This window comes from Nymphaea colorata, chromosome 10, assembly GCF_008831285.2.
Source record: "Nymphaea colorata isolate Beijing-Zhang1983 chromosome 10, ASM883128v2, whole genome shotgun sequence".
In the NCBI taxonomy this organism is placed as follows: Eukaryota; Viridiplantae; Streptophyta; class Magnoliopsida; order Nymphaeales; family Nymphaeaceae; genus Nymphaea; species Nymphaea colorata.
The window spans coordinates 24,683,064-24,704,555 of NC_045147.1; the positions used below are offsets into that span (position 1 = coordinate 24,683,064).

At 42.4% G+C, this 21,492-nt stretch overlaps 3 protein-coding genes and 1 non-coding gene across 4 annotated transcripts; 2 read left to right on the forward strand and 2 right to left on the reverse strand.

Annotated features, from left to right (window-relative positions):
• Window positions 1-237: 237 nt before the first annotated feature.
• On the reverse strand, window positions 238-3,577 carry LOC116262741 (uncharacterized). The gene is made up of 4 exons (XM_031642231.2): window positions 2,302-3,577; window positions 1,688-1,903; window positions 1,496-1,587; window positions 238-1,230 (listed from the first exon to the last, which is right to left on the reverse strand). The coding sequence occupies exons 1-4, from the start codon at window positions 3,400-3,402 to the stop codon at window positions 387-389; spliced, it is 2,253 nt and encodes a 750-aa protein (XP_031498091.1). The 5' UTR covers window positions 3,403-3,577; the 3' UTR covers window positions 238-386.
• Window positions 3,578-4,982: 1,405 nt separating this feature from the next.
• On the forward strand, window positions 4,983-5,055 carry TRNAA-AGC (transfer RNA alanine (anticodon AGC)). The gene has a single exon. It is a non-coding gene; the product is annotated as a tRNA-Ala (tRNA).
• A 2,493-nt stretch (window positions 5,056-7,548) lies between these two features.
• Window positions 7,549-9,034, reverse strand: LOC116262742 (protein LURP-one-related 8-like). Its single transcript, XM_031642232.2, has 2 exons — window positions 8,572-9,034; window positions 7,549-8,469 (listed from the first exon to the last, which is right to left on the reverse strand). Exons 1-2 carry the CDS (start codon window positions 8,818-8,820, stop codon window positions 8,080-8,082), a joined length of 639 nt encoding a protein of 212 aa, XP_031498092.1. The 5' UTR covers window positions 8,821-9,034; the 3' UTR covers window positions 7,549-8,079.
• Window positions 9,035-14,796: 5,762 nt separating this feature from the next.
• On the forward strand, window positions 14,797-20,980 carry LOC116262409 (bifunctional bis(5'-adenosyl)-triphosphatase/adenylylsulfatase FHIT). Its single transcript, XM_031641752.2, has 4 exons — window positions 14,797-15,123; window positions 17,768-17,914; window positions 20,459-20,557; window positions 20,642-20,980. Exons 1-4 carry the CDS (start codon window positions 15,004-15,006, stop codon window positions 20,756-20,758), a joined length of 483 nt encoding a protein of 160 aa, XP_031497612.1. The 5' UTR covers window positions 14,797-15,003; the 3' UTR covers window positions 20,759-20,980.
• The last annotated feature ends 512 nt before the right edge of the window (window positions 20,981-21,492 follow it).

Genomic DNA, 21,492 nt, shown 5'->3' on the forward strand with positions numbered 1-21,492 from the left:
TTTCCGTTCTGGAAGCAGCTTGGTGCCGACGCATTTGGGATAAGCAAAATTCTCATTTGATTCGAAGCTTTCAGATCTCACAACATCTGCAAACGCTTCAGTAGTTAGATATGGTATGACAATATTCGACCAAAGACCATTTCGCTGGCATCCCCATTTCGTTCAAATGGCAATATCTTGATAAAGATTACGTTTTTTGGTGTTTAGGAGGACTGTGAAACTCAAGGAGGCGACACAGATCAAAGTCAGAGATAATTCATTTATTTTACATTAAGGTTTTCAAGCAGAAGGGAATTCTTTCGGCGGGCACGGTTTACTACCAAACCGACCCAGAAAGGTCCACAAGACAATGAACATATTGTCGAACGTGAAGAAAGGAAGACGAATCAACGAACTATCCTGTCCAATACCATTGACGAATTCCCAGAAGCAGGTTTTGCCAAATTAACATTAACCTGGTGATCAAGAGCAACAGCAGCAGACTCCATGTGTTGAATTAGGAATCCGTAAATCTTCCTTTTTAATTGCTCTATCTTCTTTGAAAATGAATCCTCAACTTTACCAGACTGAACCATATCAAACCATGCAAAAACACGTTTCAACTGTGCCAAGACAACTGCGACGTGACCCCCCTCGTGTCGAAAAATTTTACCATCGTCATGCCTGTCCCCAAACACTTGAAAGCCAGCCTCCAGTGCATCCTCTACAAATTGCACAAACCAGATCTGCATTTCCTGCCTCAAGCCCCTCGCGAAATCAGCAGTCTCTGTCACTCCGCTACCGCTAGTCCATACTCCAGATGGCTGCAGAGAAGCATTCCTAGAAGCCACGTTTGTCGACTGTCTTTTCATGGTGGCAGACTTCAGTGGAGAAGGATGTTTTGAATTTACCCCATCCGAATTTCCTGTCTGCTGTTTCTCTATAAGAGCTTGATTAAATTTTGAAACCAGAGCCATTGATAATTCACTCGGATTATTTGACAGTGTGATGGACTCAACGTCAACAGCCAATGCAGCTTCTACCCAAGCAGAGATGAACTTTGATCTATCAGCATAGAACGAAGTAGGCATGTTTTGTGATGCATCCTGGGAATCATCATTACTTCGAGAAAGCGATAAGGCTTCTGCAACCGCCACTGACTTCACCGCATTATCATACACCCCAAAAAACCGATCAAGGGAGGGAACAGGATCAACAGCTTTGGCAGAAGCACACAGGTCGTTAAACATGCTACAAGCAACATATCAGGAAGACAAAAGTAAGACAGTCGGACAATTCTTCTCTGCAACAGAATGCATCAAAAACTATTTCCACATTCAATTTTCCTAAGGTTTGCTCAGTGCGAGAATATGAACACGCCCTGGATGCAGAAAAGTGGCTAGAAAGAAACGAGGAGCAAAAGCCGACTCCGAAAAGATAAAATATTAGTGAGAACAGGTCACTGGAAAGCGCAGCGGCAAAGTAGAAGGAACCACAAAGGGAAAAAAATGTACACCTTAGGCTCCTAATCAGGGATTCATTAGCTGATGCCTCTTCGAGAGCTTCTACGGCAGCCATGGATGCGAGAACTCTTCTTCGAATAGCATCCTGTGTAGTTCAAACAAGAAAAACATCATGACTCCTCGTAGGCGAACCTTAACGGAGGTCAAAAGAATACTGAAACAAAACAAATAAAAGCGCAACGAACCTTTCCACATTTTGCCAAACTAGGAGGAACAAATTCTAAGGAAATGTTTCCATCAGTCAACTTCTGGTCATGCACAGCACTTCTCCGAACAACATGACCAAGCTTCTCCGAAATTGATGAAGAATTATTCTTGGAAGATGTCTTTGGATTCTCAGAGGACGTCGAATCGTTATCATGCGCCACATTAGCATCACTCAGCCTCCGAGACAACGCTTCCTGCAATTTTATCAAGGTTATTAAAGAAAATCAGAAATCGAAATGAGAAACATGAAGATTCATTAACAACCATACAAACCGAAAAGGAATTACAGATCATCAATATTATTCGTTAAACATAAGAGCCTAAAATCCCCCTTCCACAAGACTTACTGATAAATTTACTTCTCGTTCTATAAAAGTGGACTGTAGAAACCTTATGTTATGAATGTCAGCATAGAAATAAAATGTTTGGTTTACTTCTCTGATAATTGCTAGCATGTGTTACGCCACCATAATTTGTCAGTTTGAGTATTGTTGAAGCCCCAAATGATTAATGAGTCGGGCATACCTGAAAACAAACTGGAACTTTTGTGCCAGAACCCTAAAAGAAGATGGAGAAGGAGAAGGAAATGAACCTGAGTTCGCAAGATAGCTTTAACGTCTAGCCTGTGCTTGGAGGCACATTTCACTTTTTTCTCATCACCAGCGAGAGGCTCCTCCCAACTCTTTCTCAACGCCGTTTTTCCTAAAGCGGAGTCTCCATCTGAAGCTTTGGAGAGGCCAACAGCAGTTGTCTTTTTCTTTGCCGAGTCCCCGACCGTCAGTGAGACCTTGAATCCACCAGAAAGCCTCCTTCCTGGCGAGAGGGAGCACCGTTTGGACGCTGGCGATGCTTGGACATTCCTCCTGGCAGGAGAGCACTGTGTCGTCCTCCGACTACTACTCGGTGAAGGTTGCCTATACCGTGAGGGAACGATGATTGCTGGCTCCCTACTTGACCTCCGGTTCTCTTCTTGAGCGGCAACTAAACTGGGCACAACGCATTTCGCAGGCACCGGCGATGCGGACCGCGAATTTGCTTTTCCGACAGAGGCCGACCTCTTCCCAGCTGCCGGCGATGAGGACCGCTTCTCCGCTTTAGGTTCATCCCCTTTTCCTACAGTGGGGGCCGGAGAGGGGGGGCGCTTTCTAATCGTCCTGGCATCTTCATTTCTCCCCGAAGGCAGATTCTCTTGCGGTGCCAAGATGGGGCGAGAGGACACGTCTGGCTTCGACGGCTCTGACTTCTTCGAGGAAGAAACGTAGGCAAGAATGGGATCCATGGATTGCTTGGGATCGGAAACCGGTTGAATGACGAAGCCGGTTTTGGAGAACCGTGCTATGAGGGGTTCCGGGTTGCCTATGCAAGGGTGTCGACCAGGGATGGGCCGGATTCCTGCGACGCGTGGTACAGGAGAAGCGAACTCGAGCTTGTCGACGTAGACAAACTGGCCGAGCTGAAGCTTGTTGGTGAGGACAAGGTCGTTGTCGCGGTCGGAGAGGGAGACGTAAGTGGAGTTGGCGGAGTCAGAGACCTGAAGATAGTAGCCATGATTGGACCAGAGGTCGGCACCGGCGAGAGCAGGAACGATGCTGATCACTTGGAGGAGGGCAGACCTATGCTCTCCGGCGACCTTGACATCTGAATTTATTGACTGCAAGAGCTTCAGCAGAATTCCCGGCGTGAGAGTAGCCATGCCCGATAGAGCCGGTCTGTGAAACCTTTCCCTCTTTCCGTTTTTTACAAGGTGGGGAGGTAGTAGGGTTTTCAGAAGATGAGCAAAGAGGGACGAGGCACGCTCCCCGAGTAGCCAAAAAAAGGGAGGGTGTGACAGAGAGATAGAGGGAGGGAGTGTACCGTTGGTGGCGGAGGGCAAAGAGGTTTACCGTTAGCTCGTATGATCAAGATATTCGAAATTCGAATTTCGCCCTCCCGCTCGCCCGTTTTTAGGAGCCGCGTCGGCCGGTGCAAAGCCAACCCTCAACAGAACACACTTGTTTTGCCAGAAAAGTTGCGAAGAATAACGTTCTCATGATCAAGTTACAAATTGCTGGACGTTTCGCTCACACGGAGGACATTAAACAAAAAAATTCCTGTTTTATTGAATGACCAAAAAATCGATGCGGTTTTTTGTAAAAGGGTCGGCTTTTATTCAACTCTCAGCACTAGTAGCAAGAAAAAGGTACCGAGCGAGCAAAGTCAAGGAGCTAGCTAGCTTGATAGCTCAAGAACTCATCTTACGGAGCTAGCTAGCTTGATAGCTCAAGAATTCATCTATCTTACGGAGCTCCTTGTAGAAGGTGCAAATGAATTTACTCGCCTTTATTCATCGGGGTAGTGCTTAGCCCTGTTAATCTCAATTCAGCTGTCGATAGGAAAGCTGCGGCCACCAACGGCCTCTTCACTTCGATCAACAATTTTTCTCCATTTCATGATAGAGGCATGATACGATATTGTCCTTGTCCTCGTGCAAGCATCCAGAGTTTACAACTTCGTGAAATGATCAGATTTCTATCGGAAGAACAGAATCACATTTTGTAATTCTAAAGCACTCAGTAACCAAATTAATCTTTAAGGATTGTTGATTGATGACAAATTATTGCACAGATTTGTTAATTCAGAACTTTTGCCAGTGAAATTTTAATTGAAAGTTCTCTTTGTTCAGAGGTGGCATCTCATTTTTGGGGGAACTTGTTGCCATGGGAAAAACTTTTGCCGCATCTCTGATGTGAAAACATCACACACGTTGCAATGAGCGCAGTTGGAAATATAAGTGGCCGGATGCATGATTTAATAAGAGAGGAAGAGCCGCTCATAAGCTGTCATCACCAGTTACGAAAAAGATGTGGCAAAGGAAAAAAAATAAAATAGAAAGCAAAACCGGAGAGAAAAAGAAAGAAAGAAAGAAAGAGAGAGAGAGGAATCTCCGGATTGTTGAAGAGAATGTCCGTAACAAATATTCCATCACCACCGTGGACAAGTAAACTAAATGAAGGCATTCAAATGAGGTCAAAATAGATATTTCCATAAAAAAATTTCTGGCGCACTTATTACTTGTGGGAATGCTAGAGGGAAGTTGGAGGAAAATTTCTCTTTTTGTATTTTTTCAAATGTCAGGTGATTCCTTCTAAATATTAAAGGGTTAGGTCTTTTATGCCCCACTTCCCAAAATTTCTCATGGCGTTATGGAAGGAACCAATACCATTTCAAGGGATGAACAGGATGAGCCATTTTTATTTTGATTATATAAAGTAGGCAAGCTTCCATCGTGTCCTCGGGGATGTAGCTCAGATGGTAGAGCGCTCGCTTAGCATGCGAGAGGTACGGGGATCGATACCCCGCATCTCCAGTTTTGTTTTTTACCCTTTTGTGAAAATGGGCGGATAAGGTGTCGCGGGCCTTATTCTTCCCACCAGTCACGTTTTTGCCCTTTTCTTTTCAGGGGTCTAACATGATACCTTTTTGTTCATCTTTCCAAACAATATTGGACACTTTTTTGTTTGTGAGAGAAAAATAGAAAAGTCCCCGAAGGAGATCATACATTTGTGAAGATCGAAAGCAATAAGAAAAGCATGGAAAACTTGGAAACGAAATATGATAGTTAAAAAATGATTAATAAAAATATATATTCTATTAATCTTACCGAAAAAATGTTTAACATCCCAATTGTAATTTTTGAAAGAGATTGACAAACATTGATCGGCGTCTATTTCGGATGGCAAATGGTCACAATAATTGCATTAGCAACGATGTTTGAGGAGGCACGCTTTCACCATGACAGTCTAAATCTGTTCAAGCATGACTTGCCAAACAGCGCCCGGGCCAGTTCACGGTGTTCACAACGTCTGGCGTTGAACTGGCTGATTGAAACGAACTGCTTTTTACTGTTTCAAAATGGAAGACGTCAAGTCCAAGTGGTTAAGTGGCCCGGCAGTCGAAGGAGGGGAGGGGAGATGGTGGTCCAGTGCGGCCAGGAGGTTCCTCCCGGTCTGCTGTATCCCCATGCCGATTCCGCGCCTTGGGCCAACCGAAGATTTGCTCGGCTTTCCGGTACGTGGAACAAGTAAATGCATGTATGCAAAATATAATAATAGGGACGAGCAAAGGAGCAGTGGGCAGAACTTTCCCTGTGCAGAATGAAATGAATCGGTTTGTTTCCTGGAATACGGTTCGAAGAAGGAGGACAGAATCCTGCATCAAATGGAGTGAAGATCTGCCATGATCGGCCCCCCTCCGGCCTTTGGCAATTTTCTCTAATTTCGTATTACCGGGAAGAAGAGGGAAAACGAAAACGGTCGCTATGCCTGCACCTCGTGATTCTGCATCAGCTGCCGCACCAACGGCGTTACGCTCAACCGACCTGTGTTGTAGGGAACCCCGCAGAGGGGGGACAGCGGACCGCTCTTTGTTCTCTTGGCACGCGGGGACATGAAAACGAAAATAATTCGCCAAATCCCCTGCCCGCCCGAAACCAGAGATGAATTTCTTCCACTAATCAGGGGCTTGGCTTTCCAGCTGCTTGCATTTGTTGGCCTGAGGAGGACTCGGCGTCGGCTCACCTGAGGGACAGGGGCTGTCTGGGTATTCGTTGGACGAAAACGATGCGTGAGAGGAGGTGGGGGACAGGTGATTTACGGATGATGGTGCCACAACTCATGGGGAATGAAACATGTACAACATCTCGCTCAGGACATGCTGCAACACACAACGTGAAGTGGTCACAGAGCGATAGAGAGGAGGAGGAGTACAGTCCATTCCCTTATCACGTTGATGTTACGTTAAACCATACCAATTACTGCACAACGCGGCAGCCATGGTAATGAGGACCAGACTCATTGATGCGGATCTAATTGCATTCATGTGACACCACGCTGCCTTGACTGCATATTTTATATTTGAAATTCATAGATCTGATGTGGTAAAAAAATCTATAGTCATCAAATCAAGGATCTTAAGTGGACCTAAATCCTTATATTACGTTTTTGCATAGAAAAAAAAGTCAAATTTAAGAAGTGCAATTGATTTGACATACTTTTATTGATATGGTAAAAGATTCATGGTAAATTCAACTTCATCGAATGAAGGATCTTATTCATAGAATTTTTGAATTTTCATTTATATATATGTACATTGAAGACAAAAAAAAATAGAATTTAAGATTTGAGGAGAAGGATCTGATCTTAAATCCAAAGTTCTAATCCTGCTGATCTCCCCAATGTCCAGCGGGCCGTCAGACTATCAGTTTCTGGGGGTAATTGATTCGTGGTCAGAGCGGGGATGAACTGGCATGATGGACTGAGAGACAACGACCATGGTGTTGATGACGACCCGCTGGACATTGGAGGGGGTCATTGCCGGTATCGTCAACGCCCGCCGGGCCGAGTTAATTGGCAGCTGATACTGTTTATCGTCTTCCGGTTCCCCTCCCCTGCGCAACTGGAGGAGTAAACCAACCTGCCTCCCCCACACATATTTCACACTTCTTCCCCCCACCCTGTCAGCCGTGATATATTTTATCACGCGGTTGAGTTGAGTCTGAGCAATCTATCCCGATTCTTCACACCAATAAATTCCATCCACCCTGGTTTTGCAATAATAACAGAAATTAGTCCGACGGGACATGGTGGTGGTCATCTATCTACCACGCCCTTCTTATTTTTTCACATGGCTTGTTTAAATGGTTGCATAGATTCTTTAACCAGAAAGAATTCACTGTCCAGGAGCCGACCGATCCGTTCGGCCTCCAGACGCTTCCGGCCATTTCTCACAACCGCCAGCCGATAATGATGAAATAAATATCTGGCGGCCGGAGATAAAATTCCAGTAAGGAAGAAGCACCATGGCTAGAAACATGGATCCATTGATTTATTTTTAGTACTGTCAGCTTTCAAAAGAATTCTATGAGTCTGCAACCAAATTTTCCGCAAGACGCGGAGAAGGTCGGAATATAAAAAAGGCCCCCAACCAAAATTGAGCAGGGAGCCCCTTGGGTGCTCTACAAAAACATCAGCCCCATGACAAGACCTTACGTGCTGCATCCTAACATCAAGACGAAGAAGGGGAGAAACAGAAAAAGTGAAACAGGACGCCTCCAGATTCTCCCTCTTTCCATGAGCAAAGGATGATGCCTGAACAGGTTTTAGAAAACGACCGGAGCCCTTCCTTCTCCCACCACAAGGCCACATCGACTCCTCTCATTTATCATGATTAACACTTGGTCTCATGGCATGGGCTACCCTCACGGTCGTCTTCGTCATGATCACCAACTCCGGCCGGCCATCTCCTTCCCCTTTCATTTGCCATCATCATATTCTTGATCTTCTTCTTCCTGATCTTCGTATGAGTCGCGGTGTCATTACTCTCAACAGCAAGATCAGGCGTTGTAGGAAGACCATCTAGAGGAGAACATCTGGTCGAGCAGCAACACCAACGCCATGGCGTCAGCCATATCCATCTCCGGCAGAACGATCAACCGAAAGACGTCAGAGCCGAAGGCTACGCCACCGGCCGCAGCCTCCTTCCGTTTGATCTCCGCCATCTTCCTCCTTTTGTCGTCGTACACCGCACAGCACCGCTTGGAGTAGGACCCTTGGATCTCGTAGAGTGCCGATTTGGAGGACCGAGAGAAAACGTGGGCGATGACCCTCGAGCCCCGCAGAGCCCCTTGCTTCCTCACCGTGAACTTGGGGGGCCTCGTCGGAGACCCTCCTGCTGATGCCAACTCCCCTTCGAACACCTGCCACTGTTCCCCCAGGCTCAGCCGCTGCACAAACCAAAAAAGCAGGAGACGGATGTCAGTGAGTGAGACTCCATTAATGCATCGAAAGAGAGGGAGAGAGAGAGAGATTGGGTGCCGGTAACCAACCTTTCGGCGGAGGGTGAGGAGCGGGTGACCGGATGCGTCCATAAGCAACAACTCGCCCTTGTGGTCGGAGGCGTAATTGTCCACTCGGAAGAGAAGGTTGCCCTTGGAGTCGAAGACCGTGAAGCCGTTGCAGTTGAAGAGCAGCGACTTCTTCCACACCGTCAACGTCGTCGATTCGGTGCGGACGCAGGAGGAAACTCCTCCCTGTGTTATGGCCTCCTCTGTTGCGTTCGGGTGCACCTTCGTCATCCTTCCGTAACTCGATCGATCGGGTCTCTGCTCAATTTCTTCTCCCTCTCTCCTTTTCTCTTCTCCGCTTCTAAATATATTAGCTCCCAAGGCTGTGCTCCGTCCTCAAGTCTCTGATCTGACTGTAAACCAAGACGAGGGAAACTGAGGACATTTATAAGGAGGGAGGCGGACGGTCTCCATCGCACGTACCGCATCTGGAAGCGTGCCAGTTAGATTGCCATCCCCACTTGGCTCCTCCTCGTGGCCATCGTCATAAGCTACGTCAACCAACTAAACTACGCAGTATCTGGTTTCTATACTTTACTTCAAAGGTAACAAATTATACACCTTGCGGTTGGGATTGGGAATTTTGGGATTCCAGCTGGGTATATAATCAATCGTCTTCCTTTCTTGTGTATGGAGGCATGGGGCCTATCAAGTAAGTAAGCTAATTTACTATTTACTCTATGTTTTCATCTTTTGTTCGAAAAAAAGGCTAGGAAAAGTATTATCCTAAAAATTTTAAAGAAGAAGGGTCCTGGTAACAAGGCACTATGGTCTGAGGTCTTGGGTCGCGTCTCTCTCTCTCTCGGACATTTACAGCAATCATACGAATTAGTGTATTAAAATTGTCCTTGCGAATTAGTGTATGCTTTTGTGCAATCATATTGCGGGAGATGTTTTTGCTTTAAGCTTCAAGTAGGTAGGGGCGTCAGCGTGTTAGCATCTATATGGTTACGTTTGTAAAAACAAGTTTAAGGCAATGACTATGAGAGTCACTCATAATAGGAAGCATATTTAAAGGTTGATATTTTCACTTTTTATTTTCTTATTCTCTCACATACTATTTTGATTTGTTTTATAGAGAACCATACCATTGGGCAAGGAATAGGTTTCTTACATACATGAATATATTCCCCCAACCTTCCACCGCCCTGGCAAGGCTAACTCGTCCTTGGGTTGGGTTGGACCCCTGACCCGCATCAACGGAGGAAAGAAAATCCATGAATGATTCACATATCACTTCAGCAGGGTGGCTGCCGACCCACGCCACGCACCACCGTTCCATCATCTCACGCTCGCTCTCCCCCTTCAAAATTCACTGCTCTCTCTCTCCCCGATCCCACCACTCCCACATGCGCATGTTGCCCCATTTTACCAAATCTGATGCGATGCATGTATATGGATATGGTGCCAAAAGCAAACAGATCTCGGCACCTTTAATCTCAATTTCGACCTGCTTCTGAATCTGGATGCCACTTCTAGTGTTAAGAATAAAACTGAAAAGCCCTATCTTCTTGATTATAGAACAGGTAGATCCACTGGCATTGCGGCCCCCCAAGGGTCCACCATGCCTCCATAATGCATGCATCCTACTCTAACACAAGGGAAGTCGGATATATGTATATTCTTCTCCATCATGCATGCAGTACTATCACTAATTAATGTCGATGGCATGTGCAGCGCATATGAGCTTGCAAATTTAACTTCATTATATGCAGCTAATTCACCCGCAGATCAATTATATGGAGCTCGTGGCACATAGCAATGGCTGCCCCCTTAAAGTTCCCAGGCCAGCGGCCGCCCTCTCGCATCCTTTTCACTTTTGTCTGGCGACAGACATAACCCAATTGAAGGAAGGGGTTGCAGAATACGTTGCCATGCGAAGGCAAGCTGCGTGCTGCTCCTACCGATAGGCCCTCCCCGAGCCCCACCACGTGCTCACTGCGTTGGATCCCATCTCCTTCCCTTCCCTTCCCTTCCCTTCCCTTCCATGGAGATCATGAGATTGGGTCCACCACTCAATGATTGGTTTCATATAAGATCGTTTCATAGACCACAGCTTAATTTCTTGTCGACTACTTATTCCACGAGATAGGAAAACCGTCCATCCCTTTTCTCTTTTTCTAGCTGGGAGGCGAAAGGATAGACGGGGAAAAAAAAAAAAAAAAATGCTTCTGTTATCATTAAAATGAAAAGTGGCGCCTCTTGTAGCTGTCCCCATCCCAGGCCTGCCGTCCCTCCCTGTCATGTAACTGCTACTATAGTAGGTAGAGCTAGTTCCGTCGTAAAAGGAGGGGACGGGCCACCAACTTCCCACATCCACAATTCCATTCCATTAGCTAGTTGAATGCCGCTTATCATACGTGATTTGAGATCTTCAATCCAGTCTTCTCGAAATCAGCTTGAATTCAACGATTTGAGTTGAATACGTGACTAACAGGTGCCACGTGTTAAAGAACTTTCCTTACCCTTTAAAACAATTTTCTCTTTTTTTTTCTCACTCAACTTACTCGATCGATTTGAAAAGTTGTATGAGTATGGATGTTATTTTTACGGTCAATGATCAAATACTGAACATAATTCGCACCTTCATCACCTCATGGGTGCATCAATCGCAATTTCATCGACTTGTGGGGGTAAAAAACGATGCAAAAGATGGAAGGTTGAGTTAATGGGCTTTGTCAGCTATGTACAATGCATTGGAATCGAGGCAATTTGTCCATCGTGAGAACGAGCTGGTAGGTAGGCTATCTTATAATAACCCTTTTCCAAATTTTACAATTTTTTTTTTTTCAACTTCCATCGTTTGTCTTAAACTTTGTTATTTTATTAACAAAATTTTGTTTCATATCCACTTCCCGATCGACTACCATTCAGAAAACTGGAGGACAAAGTCAGTTGGCCATGCAAGTAATTCGTTTAGATGGGTCGACGTGATAGGACTGCCTTTTCTTTTTCCTAAATCACATCTCAATCAACAAGTAAAATCAAGACTTCTGACAAACGTAACGTAAGTGAATCAGGGATGCATGGAGATTGTGCCAATATCAGTTTTAAATGCTTATCAGGCCTCAAAGTAATTGAGAGCAGAGAAGCAGTTTCGGCCTTGGAAAAGCCTCTTCAATTGCTCAAGGCGGCCTACCCTTACTTGGTCATCAAGTAATCAGAGATGCAATTTTTTCACCTGCGTCGCCACCACGAGGAAAGCTCCGAAAGAAAAAAGCCTGAACGTATCTTTGTGAGAAGAAGAAGTGAAGAAACGTAAATTACTCGCATCGCGACGTGACTATATTTTGATCAAGGTACGTAGAATGTTTGCAACCTAACCATGTACGCGTAAGATACATAATGAATGGGCGGGCAGCTGATATAGCAGCTTGTCTTCAACCTTCCGCATTAATGGTGGCTCTCGACGAGGGATCACCGATCCACCATGTTGGTGCATTGGAGAAAGGCAGGTGAGCAATTCAACTTTCGCGTCTTTTTCACCCATCAAGCATCTCTTCTCCTCCTCCTTTGCCTCTATTCGGACCACGACCGCCATTTTCATGAGCTACCTAGCAACCAGGAGTGGGGGTGTGTGCGAGACGTATCCGAGCTTTTACCAATTACTCAACTCCATACAAGCCTCCTCTTGCCAACTTTTGGAGGTGTGTTTGGATGGCACCTCAAAATTCAATTCAAAATCAGGTTTTGCTAGGTTTTATGGATATCATCAAGACCCGGTTTGTGGAGAACCTAGTTTCCACATAACCTGGTTTGGTAAAATTAAATGAGTAAAAAACCTAACCCTCCTTAATTATAAAGTTATTCAAAAACCGTGTTGTAAATGCGTCAGCCAAACAAAAAACAACAAGATTTCTAAAACTAGTTAGAAAACTTGGACATAACTGGGTTAAACAATTAGATGTCACCCCATCAAGTCAAGACGGGTCTGCTTCAGACGTCGAGTTTTGTTTGTCTTTTCTTGCAGGGATGGTTGTTTCTATATAACTGAGCTACCATATTATATGATTCGTCTCAGTTTTGTTTAATGTATAGGTTTGTCTTTGTTTTGTAATTACATTAGAAGCATTCTTGTTCTGTTTGTAGAACTAAGCTTGACCTCATGAAGGGTAAGGGTGCGGGAAAGCGTAGGTTGCAGACTGCAGGATGGAACTTAAACTTAATTAGGGCCTTTTTACTTCATTAGCAGCAACGTTTAAATGCTGCAATTAATGGCTCGCAATGCACTTAAATTGGGCGGCTGCTGAAGTAAGGTCCCCAGACTAATTACTACGCCTCAAGACGCCAGGGATTCGTCTTGCTAAAACATGTTGAGCAAATTTACAGTTGGTCCATTGTGAGTTAATAGAGGTCCACTTGACTACTTGGGCAAAAGGAAGACTTTCTTAAGCCCTTTGGGATGATGATCAACTGCTCTTAGAAGGGCCGCGAATGATAAAACCGTGGTACAAGGGTTTTGTCATTTCCAGCGTCACAGAATTGAAGACCTAAATTTGCAGCTCCAATTGGACCTTATTTCTGAGGCTAAAAAGATATGCATCATAAATTTTCATCCATGTTCACACATTAATAGATCATAATTTCAGTGTGCAAAAAAATTGTAGCAATCCCATAAATCAGAATTTCAGGAGTAACTTTACAATGTGCCCCTCTGAAAATTTCCTCGCCCCAAGTCGGCCTTGTTGCATGCCCTTTTCCAACGCAGGTCTAGGTGGGCTCGATTGTTTTGTGCGTATGTTAGCTGTAGGTTTTCTTTTCTTTGGAGTCTCTTTTGTACACAAGGGCTGTTGATATGCCCATACCAAAAAAAAAAAATCTGACGCATTTTATGCTTCGATTTTTCTTGTCTAGCTGGTTATCAATGTTTTTATTGTTTAATTGCCCTTGATTTTATACAGCGACATTTTTTCCGGTCTACTTTTGCCCTTGTAGCAGGGGTCTTCTAGTTTTAGAATCAAGGGCACTTTTGACTGGCAACACAAGGTCCTGCTCTAGCCTCTAAGTCTAAGGGGCATAACGTCATCGATAGGCTGGTCACCTCAACGGTGGCTGCTAAAACTAAAAGAAGAAATTGCATAAAAACCATGTCCTCGTGACAGGCGTTCAAATTAAATATTCGTTCAGAAAGCTCCATTAGGAAGATACCTTCATTTACCACAAGATAGTTACGAAAGGCACAACTCAACAGGATGGAACCTTTTTTCTTCTTCGTGCTCTTTGCAATACAGGATGAAAGGTTTTTGTTTCTTTTCCGTTAAAATATTCATAGTTTTGTCAATTATTTTGTCTTTGACTATCAGTACTTTTATTGTTTCTTGAAAGGATTTACTTTCTTTTCTGTAAGATATTCGTAGCCGTGTCAGCACTTTGCCTTTTAGTGCCTTTCCCGATATACTAAATACAAGTGGCCTTCATGCAGTGGTGGCTTATAGGAAAAGAGATCATGACTAGGGCATTGCCTCCTTATAAAAGTTTGACTAAATTAAAATGCTCTCAGCAATATGCATGATATGGCAACCTAGTTCCTGTCATCACTTGGTTTTGCAAATTAGCTCGCAGCCTCTTACTCTACTTGCAGTGCATGTCAAACTGACGGTTAAAAAATGTTAACAGTAACTACAATTTGCTTCTTATTGTGGTTAAAAATTTTCGGAAATAGCTAATGCCCGTGAATCTTACTGTTAAAAAGTAAAAACTGTCGGAAAAACAATGTTTCCATCTTATTGTGGTTAAATAAGTTTAGAACTAACGACCAAAACCTGCTCTTTCCAAGAAAACGCTTGCTGCCCCTATTGTCTTGGCTTCCGTGGTCAACGAGGCAGGCACTGTAAATTTGATCCCCGCGTGTAAAACTTCGCAACCAACATGAAATCAGTTTTTTTCCACTGTACAACTTTACCTTATGAGTTCTAAAATGGAAGATTTATCCAAGACAAAATTTATACTTTGTCAATTCTTGCAATTTTGAACATGAACATCGTGTCATGTTTGAGGAAGAAAAAGTGTTAAGTTTATAAGGGACGAGACGATCATTCTTCTTCTTCAGTATAAAGGAGCTGGAGTCTTCCACGCCCACCGCAGCAGTTTTACCCAAGACTGAAAAGGGAGAAGCAGCCATGAATGCCACTCCGACCGCTAAGGCAGGTTCTCGTAATATAGCCTACAAGACGAGCACCGCCTTGAAAAAAAACCCTTTTTATGCTTTTGGCAGGTGGGCGACAAAAGGTCCTTTTAAATTTGAGAAGCCAGAGTCAGTTCTCCCGTGGGAACCTGGAGTCAATACTTCACCTTGCTTCCCTCCCCTCGTCTTCGTCTTTTTTCTTCTGCTCTCTATCTCCCTCTCTCTGACCCACGGTCGTGGATTTCGCTGCTGCCTGCGATTCGCCTCAAGTAACGTCTGAGAGACAGGAGATGGCTGCGGAGGATCCTGGCTTTTATATGTTTGGACCTTACCAAGTCTACAAGGAAGAGGTCTTCTACACCACTGATCTGTGTTTTGTCATGGTCAACCTCAGGCCCGTCCTTCCTGGTCGGTTACCTTGCCTCCACCCTCTCAACTCCACTCTTCTTTATGCACATGCTTATAGTTATAGTCACTCCTCTCCCTCCTCCTGCATCTGCTGCAAATCATCCTCGTATTTACGACAGTGCACCAAATTTTCGATTTCGATTGCCATGGTCAGGTGTGCGAAAATGATGTGGATGAACGTTTGGGTGTATGCTCTTTCCTTCTGAGTCGATGACACTCCCTGGACCTTTTCCTTTAGTTGAAGTCAGATTCTATGCTTGTGTGGAAATATATTGATCAGAGCCATTTGAATCTTCGGAACAATTTCTGTTGTGGGAGCGACTCTGTGACGTAACTGGTCTTCGAGGAACTTATTTTTGTTAAAACGCCTAAAGCTTCTTGCCGATATTGCTTCTCCATGAGGAGGTTCTCCGGTTCTCCCTAACAAGTTGAATGGACTTCCCTGTTAAACCTGTTAGGAAGCAGTTGATTGTGCCGTCCGAATTGGATTTTAGTTGATATTCTTCTCTTTTTCCTTCCCGATGAAGTAGTCTTTGTTGTGTGAGATGGTTCTTTGACGAGCTCTAAGGCAGCCAACAAGTTCATTTGCTTCAGCAACCTTCACTTCAGCGCATGTCTGTCCCCTTGATAGAAAACATGGACTTGCTTGCATATTCCATAGCATTTCGCCCGTCACCTATGCTACTCGTTTATGCATTCGGGTGTTATTTGAGCATTGATGTAACGTGAATGCATTCCCTAATCTCTTTTGGCTGTTGACAATCAAGGATTATGTGCAATTACCTCTCAGTCTGCATGTTTTAAGTTGTTCTAGACTTCTAGTACAGGTAGTTGTGTAGGCTTTCCACGTGGTTGATTTGATAAAAAATTGACTTTCAGCTGTCTTTTTCGATGTAAAAAAATCCTTTTAGTATCACCAAATTTGCCTTTTCATTCGGTTTGCAAAATACAAGTTGGGAAAATTGATTGTGCTCTGATACCATTCTAGAAAAGTGGAAAAAAATCTTTGGAAGTCCACTCATAATCAACAGAATCTCCACTACTCCTCCATGTGACTCAATGTGATTCTATGTATTACTCAATATCTCAACACACCTGAATACGATTGGATATCTCAATGAGGCAAAAACATATATCTAACCACTTGTAGATATCCCATGACTCGTAACCTCGGAAGAAGAACAACTCTTAGAAACAAAGTTCACTAAGGGAACTAATTCCAATCTTAATATCAAACCTTAGTTTGCCAAGGGAGCGCACCCACACAATCAAATCCTAAAAGGATACTGCAACTCCTAAAAAATAGGACTCATACTTTAAGTAGGACCCATAAACCTTCAAACTAATAGGTTTTCTGGATAGACTCAACACTAATTTCCAAAATGACGTCTCATATTCTTGTCCTATTCAGAGGAGCTCGGAGTTGATTCTTATCAAAGCAGACATAGTGATTTATATGGGTATATTTGATTAAAATAACTTAAGGCATTAAGATTTGGAGGATAATTGTATATATGTTTACCAATGGTGCGTTTGTTGTATACCGTCTTTGCTCGACTGTCCTCCTCTCAATTACAAAGTTGGTGCAATTCTGAATTCCATTGTTTCTCAATCATGTCATGCTTGTGGCTGTTCTTTTGGCTGTTGTCTGTGAGACTGTTAGACTTGGCTGTTGTCTGTGAGATTGTTGACTTTTCTGCCTAGGATCTTACAATGATCACATATAGGCCATTTTTTATGTTCGACTGAGAATCAAATAATCTTTTGGTGAAGATACATGACCTTTTTTGTTATTTTTACTTTTCTATGATTCTTGATGAGATCACTTTTCATGTTTTAACTAATAATGAACGTTTGTTCTTGGTGATATTTGTCTTGTGAAACTATAAGTTTAGTGACTAGGTTCATCAACTATTTGTTTTAAGCACAGTTTATACTTTATAGTCTCAACTAGTAGTACTTAAGCCAACCTATTAAATAAGCATATGTCTATATCCATTGTATTTTTTAGTACTACCAAGGAAATTTGGAATATCGAACTTCTTTCCTTTTTCTTCCATGGTTCCAGTATGGTGATATTTTTTGGTGTATTTTGAAATACTACCGGTTAATTTCAACCTTTCCTGTCTTTTGGGTACCTAACAGTGACTTTTTTCATTTTCATTTGATGTATTGGCAGGTCATATCCTTAATGTGGAATTCTGAATCATATCTGGGACAGTGAGTTTTCATTATAAAACATTCTATCTCAGACGTCTCTCTCTCTCTTTCTCTCTTTTTCTTTCTCTTTTAATATATATTATATATTTTTTATACACACAAATACACACATATATAAAATATTTGCTCAAAGGATGGATGTGGGTAAAATGTTTGAGTTGTTTTGCATTCCTATGCATGTGGTTCATGATTTCGTGGCAGTGGTATCCTCCCTTGCTTATGCTCCATACGAATGCAGTGTCTTTTTCTTATCTTCTTCAGAGCATGTCTACATGTGATTCGACTCAATGAGCCATGTGCTAATATGCTGCCAATTTGTTGTTAAATTTCTTCCATGATGACATAAAGTGAAAAGAACATTCAAGAATCAATTGTTCATGACTGTCCTGCAGTTGGTATTTGTTTGTTGTCTCCTTAATGTATTTACATGTGCTGGTTTGTCCCAAGCGCATTGTAAAGCGTTTCACAGATCTTACTCCAGAAGAGGTTAGTGATATTTGGCTTACTGCTCATAAAGTTGCTGATAAGCTTGAGCTTCACTACAAAGGAACTTCCCTCACCTTTACAATTCAGGTAAGCAATTAAATGTGTCTTTAGTCCATCTTTACTTCGTACTTTTCCTGTTGTAATTCAGATATTCTAGCAAGTCCTTGGCATTGTCTATTATGTTTCATCACTTTGACTGAGTTGATAATATATTCATATAGCATGAGGACCATTTTGTAGCTTCTCTTTGGAAAAAATAAACAAGGAAGGAGCCATTGTATGGTGTCACCATGTTTTCTTTAATGAAGCATGTTATCCGCCTCCATTATGATCACTTGATCCATGTCAAATTGGAACATTGTTTATCTTCTAAAAAGAGAAACTGTAGCAGTTTAACAAATTGCATCATCAAATGGCCTGCAAGTTTCATGCTAAGAACACTATGCTTTAAAGTTTAAACCTGTGAATTTTATGCTCGTGGTTCTTAAACTACTTTTCAGGGCTGCAGAATATCAAGCAGTTGAGGGCTAACCAATGATGTTGGGTAGACTGCCTTTGTTTCTCAGGAAAATGAAGATGAATTTAGCAATGATACTTGCCTTTCTTCTTTCTCAGACAACCGGATCTAAAACTGACTTTGTTTCTTCTTTTTTTTTTTTTTGTACCAAAATTATTTGAAAATTTTACCTGCATATCGGAAACTCCTTTCTTTGGAAAACTGTATCTGAAATCTAAGCTTTTGTTTCCGTTACTTCTAAATTTCTAATCATATGGAAGATTGTTTCTTTTGTTTGTAGAAACATTTGAATTACACGATCCTCTAAAACTTTTTATTCTATAATTTGTCTAAAAGTATTTGATACATGTTTGGAATGTTAAATTGTTAATAAGGTGAACTTATGCCAGTTTGTCTCTTGACGTACATGTAAATTTCGAATCCTAATTGTATTTGAACACATTATTTGGAGGCCCTGGGACTAGCCCAAGTAGTTGTTTGAAGTTTGAATATATGTTATTGTCCCATAGTTGCCACCAACGGTGGAGCTACAGCCTTGGCCCTCCTCTATTTTCTAAAAGTTTTTTTTTTGGTATAAAGTTCTTATGCAAGCCCCCATGTGGAAGAGGGAAAACATTTGTAACCAACATCCCTCCAAAAGAATTCTCTGACTTCACTGGTTGCAAGGAATACATTACATTAACAATTGGAGTTCCATCAGTACTTTGATAACTAATGGAATTATGGAAGTTTGTTAAATCAGTAAATGTTTCCTACATATAGTATGCTATTTCCCATTCCACGTGTAATATCCCACTTTAAGAAGTTTATTCTCATATTGAAGATTATAAGAAATTTTCAAAGGCTTATGAGGAGGTTGGCTAAGTGATCTGTTGCCCTAGTCTCTAACCCTGTTTAAGCTGGAATAAAAGCTGTTAGGGGGGAACCACCACGCCCATTTTGTGAGTGGGCTGGGTTGTTACATTTGGTATTAGAGCTGATTCAATATTCAGCCGTGGAGTCTCACACATGTAGATGCATGTACCTTAAAGGGAGTGGAATTGGATTCTAGTACCCCACTATGAGAAGTTTAGTCTTATATTAAAGATTTATGAAAATTTTTCAAGGGCTACGAAGGGTTTGGTTAAGTGATCGGTCATTCTGGTTCCTGATCTTTTTGGGGGGCGGAACTGAAGCTACTAAGAGGTGGGTTTAGGTCCACCCAACCAGGAGCCAAAGCCTGATATTGGAAGTGGGCCGGGTTGTTATAACGTGAGCTTGAAAGATCCTGTTTTCTGGTTCTCACGGTCAACAAAATAAAAGGTGTGAGCTTCCAATTTCACTGTTCATTTCCTGAAAACATCCGAGGATCTACCTCTGTCAATTATGGGAGGCATGATGCTTTTACTGCATATATATATGACAGTAAACCAATTGCTGTCTGTGTTGCAGATAAAATTTTTAGTAATCTAATGCAAAAATTGTACTTTTTAGCTTGGTGACTTGGTAGAAAGTTGTTATCGTTGGGAAGATCAAAGTCAAATTGCACAAGTTTTCTGCACTGTTCAGTACTTCAGCCTGCTCCATTTTCTGAGTTACCAGCTTCAACTCTTCTTTGTGCGGTTTGACACATTTTTCCATGCCTTGCATGTAGTAACTGTTCTCACGTCCAATAATTGCATGTGAGAGAGATCTGTGGTGTCTTTGGTTGTGTATGAAGGATTGTCTGTTATGCAGCAAACAGATATGAAGGTTGCACTCCTGATTTTCACTCCAAGTTATCTGTTGTGTCTCTGTAAGGGGACGAATGAAACTTTCTTCCGAGATCATGACCCAGCTGTCAGTGTCCTTGAATAAATTGGGCCTATAAGAATGGGAAGCTGATTATTGGTTAGGTGAACCTTTTGATGCAACAACATTTGCATAGTTCCTAAATTAGTTCGTCTATTGAGATTTGAGAGCAGGTATGCATGATCTGAGTTGTTGACATGCTTCTTCACTATATTAGCTCATGCACTGAATTCATTACACATTTTGAGTGTGTTATGGTATAAATTTGCATGTGTTGTTTGATTCATTAGATCTACATTTTCTCAATCCATACTGTATTACTGCATGTATTTATTTTATGTCAGGATGGGCCAGAGGCAGGACAATCTGTTCCTCATGTGCATGTTCATATTGTGCCAAGGAAGAAAGGTGATTTTGAGAACAACGATGAGATATATGATGCGGTAAGCTGTTATTTTTTCAAATATCTTGGGAAAAGAAATGTGCTTTTTGTCCTATGACAACTTTTTGACTCTTCAAATCTACAGATAGATGAGAATGAGACGAAACTGAAAAAGAAGCTTGACTTGGACAAGAATAGGAGAGACAGAAGCCTCGAGGAAAGGACTCAAGAAGCGGATGAGCTCCGTGCCCTTTTCATATAGACCACGCACAGCCAATTTTATGATGCTAGGTTGAAAAACTATGTGTTCCATGTCCTACCCCAACTTAACCTAGCTTGATTTACCATGAAATACTGTTGATCTATGATTTGTCATTCAGCATGTTGAGTACAAGTGGATTGTGTAGCCTTGTTATTTTCCGTCTAATCTTGTTGAACAGATTCCACTGGACTTTTAAGCGCTCTTTAAGGCGCACTTTTCTTACGTAGTATCTACCTGCCGTTGTGATAATTAAAAACCTGCTGAAGAATCCACCGTCTGACTATGCATTGTGGAGACGAATTTATTTTTGCTCCATGTGGTGCGAGGAAAATAATTTGAAACTGCAGCAAAAGAATAGGAATTGGTGAAAGAAATAATTAGCAAATGACAGATTCAACTGGAATTTAACAAGGTTCTGGCCCTTGTCATTTTATTTGTATACAAGACAGGGAAAGAGTCATGATTTAGGTGAAAAGATGATGAGGCTCTGGAGCAACTAATGGGGGTTGAAGAAGAAGGTGGCCCTTTTTCCTTTTTCAACATGTGAAGAAAACAGAGCTGCATTTCGTGTTTAAAAGAAAGCGGTCTACGGAAATATCTATTAAAGCAATTCAGGTTTCAAGTTTCAACTTTCAACAATGCAATTTGAGCTGGCGCATTATGAGCAAACTTTCGGTTACTGCAGTAGATATGAGAGACGGAGACTCTCTGACAAGTTCCAATTTGGGTTGTAT

Coding starts and splice junctions, on each gene's coding strand:
- LOC116262741 (XM_031642231.2), bottom strand. CDS start 3,402: ATGGCTACTCTCACGCCGGGAATTCTGCTGAAGCTCTTGCAGTCAATA. Junction 1,904..2,301: donor AAGCTATCTTGCGAACTCAG/GTTCATTTCCTT, acceptor ATAAAATTGCAG/GAAGCGTTGTCTCGGAGGCT. Junction 1,231..1,495: donor TCCCTGATTAGGAGCCTAAG/GTGTACATTTTT, acceptor TGTTGCTTGTAG/CATGTTTAACGACCTGTGTG.
- LOC116262742 (XM_031642232.2), bottom strand. CDS start 8,820: ATGACGAAGGTGCACCCGAACGCAACAGAGGAGGCCATAACACAGGGA. Junction 8,470..8,571: donor TCCTCACCCTCCGCCGAAAG/GTTGGTTACCGG, acceptor TGGTTTGTGCAG/CGGCTGAGCCTGGGGGAACA.
- LOC116262409 (XM_031641752.2), top strand. CDS start 15,004: ATGGCTGCGGAGGATCCTGGCTTTTATATGTTTGGACCTTACCAAGTC. Junction 15,124..17,767: donor TCAGGCCCGTCCTTCCTGGT/CGGTTACCTTGC, acceptor TTAATGTATTTA/CATGTGCTGGTTTGTCCCAA. Junction 17,915..20,458: donor CCCTCACCTTTACAATTCAG/GTAAGCAATTAA, acceptor ATTTTATGTCAG/GATGGGCCAGAGGCAGGACA.